This window comes from Leuciscus leuciscus (assembly GCF_965113295.1).
Source record: "Leuciscus leuciscus genome assembly, chromosome: 9".
NCBI classification, from domain to species: domain Eukaryota; kingdom Metazoa; phylum Chordata; class Actinopteri; order Cypriniformes; family Leuciscidae; genus Leuciscus; species Leuciscus leuciscus.
Window position 1 is genome coordinate 25,119,149 of NC_138733.1, and position 6,491 is coordinate 25,125,639.

At 40.0% G+C, this 6,491-nt stretch overlaps 1 protein-coding gene across 1 annotated transcript; it reads right to left on the reverse strand.

Annotated features, from left to right (window-relative positions):
- Positions 1-3,470: 3,470 nt before the first annotated feature.
- On the reverse strand, positions 3,471-4,442 carry LOC309505808 (olfactory receptor 52E8-like; the record flags this gene model as incomplete). Its single annotated transcript, XM_082179265.1, has 1 exon — positions 3,471-4,442. One exon carries the CDS (start codon positions 4,440-4,442, stop codon positions 3,471-3,473), a length of 972 nt encoding a protein of 323 aa, XP_082035391.1.
- Between the last annotated feature and the right edge of the window lie 2,049 nt (positions 4,443-6,491).

Genomic DNA, 6,491 nt, shown 5'->3' on the forward strand with positions numbered 1-6,491 from the left:
CCCCACTCACCTCTCAGATCTCAGTTTGAAAAGCAAGTTATTTCCAACACCACAGCAGCACCACCTCTTCATCTAACAGGAGCCCTTTCTTGACCCAAATGGCTCTCCAGTCAGTTAAAAGCAAGTCAACAAAGTTCTTCTTCTACAGCTAATCTACTCCACTACCGCAGAAGTTCCGTCACTCCGTCTAAACTTGTTCCACTTCCACAGCAGTATCATCTACTCCGCTCCCGCAGGAGCTCCGTTACTCCGTCCAAACTTGCTCCACTGCCGCAGCAGTGTCATCTACTCCGCCCCCGCAGGAGCTCCGTTACTCTGTCCAAAATAGTTTGGATATTTGAAAGCAAGTTTGGTCCACTGCCGCAGCAGAGTCAGCTACTCCGCTCCATCTGGAGCACCGTTACTCCGTCCAAACTTACTCCACTGCCGCAGCAGTGTCATCTACTCCGCTCCCACAGGAGCTCCGTTACTCCGTCCAAACTTGTCCACTGCCGCAGCAGTGTCATCTACTCCGCTCCCACAGGAGCTCAGTTACTCCATCTAAACTTGCTCCACTGCCGCAGCAGTGTCATCTACTCCGCTCCCACAGGAGCTCAGTTACTCCATCTAAACTTGCTCCACTGCCGCAGCAGTGTAATCTACTCCGCTCCCGCAGGAGCTCCGTTACTCTGTCCAAAATAGTTTGGATATTTGAAAGCAAGTTTGGTCCACTGCCGCAGCAGTGTCAGCTACTCCGCTCCATCTGGAGCTCCGTTACTCCGTCCAAACTTACTCCACTGCCGCAGCAGTGTCATCTACTCCGCTCCCGCAGGAGCTCAGTTCAATTCTAAATAGTTTTGGATATTTAAAAGCAAGTTTGGTCCACTGCCGCAGCAGTGTCATCTCCTCCACTCCCGCAGGAGCTCCGTTCCCCGCAGCAGTGTTTACTCTTCCATTCCCACAAGTACTCTATTATCCATCCTTTGTCATCAGATAGTTGAAAAGCAAGCCAAGCAAGTTTGATCCAAGGCCACAGCAGGTTCATCTCTAGAGCTAGTTCTCCATCAAACTTGCTTCCACTGCAGCGGTTATACCATTTCTTCTCCGCTTCCGCAGAAGTACATCACTTGTGACCATCCCCAGCCTACCACCTTAGAGGCTCACCCATCTGACGTCATGACAACCAACTCCCGTCTGATGTCACGTCTACCCTAATCAGCATGACAAGAAGTATATATATATATCCACTCTGTCAACTCACCTAACATTCCTTGACAGTTTCCCAGCATCCCTCCACCACCCCGACTCCTCACTCTTGGCTCTTTCTTCACAGCCAGGAATACGGGGGGAGTACTCTGGGTTCAGGCCGAATACCGAGCCCGGAGCCCTCTCCTCGGACAGCACGCCAAATACGCATTTATTCTATCTGACTTATTTGTAAGTGTGAACTCGTGAAATAACAGTAAACACTCTTTTCATGTACTTGCGATGTTATATTGTGTCATGTTTATCAAATTAAAACTGATTAAAAACCGTAGACTCCACTTCATTGATAGACTCCACTTCAAACAGACGCTGTATGAAGCAGTAGGCCTACATAAAGTATTGAATGAAAATGTCTCTGAAACATCTGTGTATTATTTGGCAAATATTGCATTTATTTCACTTCAGCTGTGGTAAAGTATGTAAACACCACGTGAACGGTCACTACGGGAACAGAAAGTGTCCGACTTCACGTCTCCATTTGCAAGCTCCTCCCCGCCTGCACGCGGCTACTCTCGCCGATCGGTTACATCCAGCCGATGTCGAACACACCTAGAGTTTCCTCTGTTATTATTCACCTCCCCCCAGTGGTTCAGTGATGGAATCTAAGACTTTCGCGCCAGAGACATGAGTTCGAATCTCGGCTACGTGTCTCCCAGCTGAATCTTTTTCACCAAAGCGGACTCACTCTCTTTGGCAGCGACCGAAGACGGGGATTGGTCGGGCTCAACTTTTGACCCCACCCATCTAAGCCCAGCATAAGTGCGATTGGACGAAGCATGGCCAGCTTAGTCATGTTAAAGTGCCATCTCTGGCTTCCTACAAAAGGGGTAGTGAACACAATTCTCTCAAGCTCAAGCTGGAGGTATTCAAAATGCAGGTTATAAGCCCACTGTAATGTATGCTCCCCAGCACTTTAATGAAGCATGAAAAGAGCGCTTTCTACCAGTTTCCCCCTCTGGCTCATGCTGGAGGCATTATAAATGTAGGCTGTGTGCCCACTATAAAGTATGCACCCCTGCACAGTTCCAATAGCAACACGAGCATGAAAACAGCTGGGCGGCCCGGCCCCATACCTCATGTTTAAACACTATCTACATAAGAGCCAGCGGCAAATTCCCAAAGGACTGCATGGCTGAGATAAAGCTATTCTTGGTGAGGACATGAGCGCTGAAGGTCTGGAGCTCAGTCTCCAAAAATGTCTAAACAAATTGTCAAATATGCTCTTATCTAAACAACTACTTAATAACTGCTCACTTAAAGGTGATCTAAGTAACTTTTTTACCTTAACTGAACAGCTTCGGAGTCATTGGAATGGTTATATTACTTATTTCGGGTTGAATGGTGGTCGTTTCGCACCCCCCTGGTGCCCGTGAGCGGAAAATACGCACTTGCAACTTTGAGCCGGCGGGCCGCTGGCCGCCGCGTCAGGAAGTATCGCGTGATATCAGGTCTCGCGATGTAAACAATTGCTTTACGGCCAAAAGAAATCTGCTAAAATGCATTTCATTATTGCGCTCCCTCACGCTGTTTGAACCCGAATGAAGAAGACGTTTTAAAGAATGTCCCATCTGCTTTGATGTCGTTGATCTACTAGCCTCTGGTGTCTAAGAATCGCCAACGAGTTTTTAAAACAGTGTTGTCAAATATCTATTCCGAAGCTGTGGGGGGAGCTCTAGAGAGAAACCTGCAAGCAAAAAGCGAGAATACAGCGAAGAAATCCCGAAACTACTGAGCCCTGCTTTAAAAAACTATTAAAACTACATTCCGTGACACAACAACAGTATTTGTAAAATGGTGTTTGCTCATCCGCCATGATGCTCGCTGTGAGAAATGCTGCAAGCAGAGTGATACCAACTGTGAAACGGTTCCAATGCTGATACTGAAGGAATATCGCATGGCTGGAAAAGGCTCTCAGCCAATCAGATTCGAGAACCAGAACGAACTGTTGTATAAATTAAAATACATTAGATCAAGTGTTTCATGAATAACTGCTCACAAAAAGTCATTTAAATTGCTGTTGATTTTTTACTATTTGTTTTGTCTTGGGATCAGTAAGAATATAAGCAGTACAATACAGACATTTGAAATCATGTGGATTAATAAATAAAGGACAGATATTTTTTTACTGTCAAACAGACCACTGTGAGGTCTAAGCATACAGTCTTCATATAGGTAATTCATTTCTAATGATTAATAGAATCAATGAATGGACATTTTATTTATTTTTAAATTCTCTCAATTGGTGCAGATCTGTTTTTAAGCACTTTTCGAATTATGTCTCTGATTTCAGCTGTATTTAAAACATAAATTATGGGATTTAGCATTGCTGGAACAGCATATGCCAGAGATGTGCTGATGATTCTGGAATTTGGAGTGCTATAAAGCAATAAAGAAGTAAGGTATGTGAAGAATATTGGGAGGAAATATATTCCTACTAGCAACAGGTGCGAAATACAGGTCTTCAGTGCTTTTAAACGTCCTTCCCAAGTTGTAATTTTGCTTAAAACACAAAAAATCCCCAGATATGACAGGACAATAATGAACAGTGGTGCTATAAGGTATAAAGATGGGTAGAGAAATCCCATAATTTTATTAATGCTATTGTCATTACATGCCAACCTAAACATTGGTCCATGATCACAAAAATAACTCTGTATTACATTGGTTCTACAGAATGAGATTTGGGTAATCAATGACACCATCATGGCCACTATAAAAGAATTAAATAAAAAAATTGCTGAGAAAAGTAAACACATATTGGTATTGTTCACAAAAACATGATATCTCAATGGCAAACAAATTGCAATTAAACGATCATATGCCATTACAACAAGAGTCAGACTCTGCATGGCACTAAAGAGGAACACAAAAAACATGTTTACCAAACAAGCATTGTAGGAGATGTACTGTGAGTCAAACAGAAAAGTCTTCATCATGTTGGGAATCAGTGCATTAGTTTCACAAATATCAGCTAAGGCCAAGTTAAACACACCAATGTACTTTGGACTGTGCAGGCTCCGGTCAAGAGCTATAATGAGAAGGACTATAGAGTTCCCAATTATAGTAATAAAATAAATGATAAATAAGAATATGTAGTGATAAGTGCTGTTCGGCATACCTGTAAGTCCAATGATGAAAAAGAATTCAGGATGAACAATGGTAACATTATTGGAAAAACTTGCATTTACAGAACTCATAGCAGTTTTTGCGTTTGATGTTTTGTACAAGCTGAAAATAGAAAAGACCACAAAGATATAAGGAAAATCTAGAGAATTCACAAAATTATCTTTTAACATATATCTGTGTTCAAAATATAAATATAAAAAATAAATACCGAAATAGACACATTGGCCTAAAACACAAAAGCTGTAAAACATTTGAATCACAGACCTGTATACATAAAGTTTTGGAGCCAAATCAAACTGACTGACTTAGTGTCTGACTGCTTATAAATTGCTTAGAATTACTCGCAAGCAACACTAGTCTTTATTCTCCCAAATCTCAAAGATACCCACTGATACCCACATCAGTGATCCAGATATATCTTCTGATTCATCTCTTGAGAGCCTTCAGACCACACAATGATGTAATACTTGCATGTTGCATGATGTAAAACTTGTATGCTTAGTTTGGACAGTAGTTTGGATGGATGTTGCCTTTACTTACTGGTCTGAAAAAATAAAAGCCACAACACAACGAAATCGTCGCAACACAACGAAAACAAGCCACAACACAACAAACGTTTGGATTGGGGGCATGCAAAAAATAATAATAATCTTGCATCACAATAAGTGTATTGTGATTGTCAAAACATTTTAGTAACTAAACAGAATTTTATTAGGTTTAGTGACAACATGTTACAATGTTTACATGGTACAATTTCTGGTAAGCTATGTTTTTTTATTATAGCTTGACACAAATTTCACAATTTCAATTCAATTCAATTATTGACTCATTTGGATAAATATTAGGTACACAAGATAGGCGTTAATTTTTCTCAAGAAAAAAAAAAAACCTCACCTAATGCTGTAAACATACAGACAGACAGGTTAAAATTAACTCATAATTAAATATAATGCTATTTTTTATTATTATTATAAAACATCTTTATTTAATTATTATATAAGTAAATTATAATAACTATGTAATATAGTACACATATTTAGCAAAATACTCTCTATAGCTCTTTTTTCTAGCCAACGAACGTGCTATATATGAAGAGTTTGGTTCCAAAACGCGAAAAATCCATTTTGATTAATATGCGTAAAAATGTGTTTTCTTTACCAAGAAAGTGGCAAGATGAAAACCACTATTTTCTGTTTCAAACTTTCACATAGCATCTTTGTTATGATAACATAAACAATTCTCAAAGATTGATTTTCAAAGATTTATTATAAAAACTGATTATTTTTTCCCCCAAAATGCAATAAATTCATGACACTTTTTTCTCAAAATGCAATTAATCCATTGAATCAATATAAAAGTTATTTTTCATATTGAAACTGTTGAAAATACACAAAAGTAAGTTGATCCACATATGACAACCTCTGAACTTGGTCAATACTAATCTTATATACAGGCACTGGACAAAAAATACATTCAATCAGCCATCGCTAGGAAATACCACCTGAACTTTTTTGACGGCGATCAGCTGTAAAATGGCTTGGTCCTGCTCGGTTTTCGTTGACTTTCGTTTCAATTGTAAAACAATTGAACGTTTTTCAAAAGATCCCCTGGGGTCCATGTGTCAGCATGACAGAAGTTTGATGCTGTCGTGTGAGAACAAGCAACAGCCGGCATTTTTCCTCCTCTTCTTTTAGATTAAATTAGATTTCGATGGCTTATGTTTCTTCTCTACCACAGGGAATGCCGACAAAATTATTCATTTTTTTGTTTGTTTGTTTGTTGATAAAGTAGGAAAAGGAAAACTAGGATGCTGGGTGTATTCAAAGCGCCGCCGTTTCTGTTTACAATGCGTGGAATGGTGCGCTGTGATTGGTTGAGCAGATGTATGGCATTCTGAGAAGGGAGACTGGCATTTGCCGCTGTTTGGAAAGAAAGGGAGAAAACATGACAGAATAACACGGCGGATATCGGATTTTACTTAAAATTAAAAATGTACTTTTCAATACCGACCAGATACAATACTTTTTTAAATGGTGTTTATCACGTTTTGGAACCAAACTCTTAAAATTATGGTCATTAAATGGCTTTCCTGAGGTAAATGTTATGTGACAATTGATCTC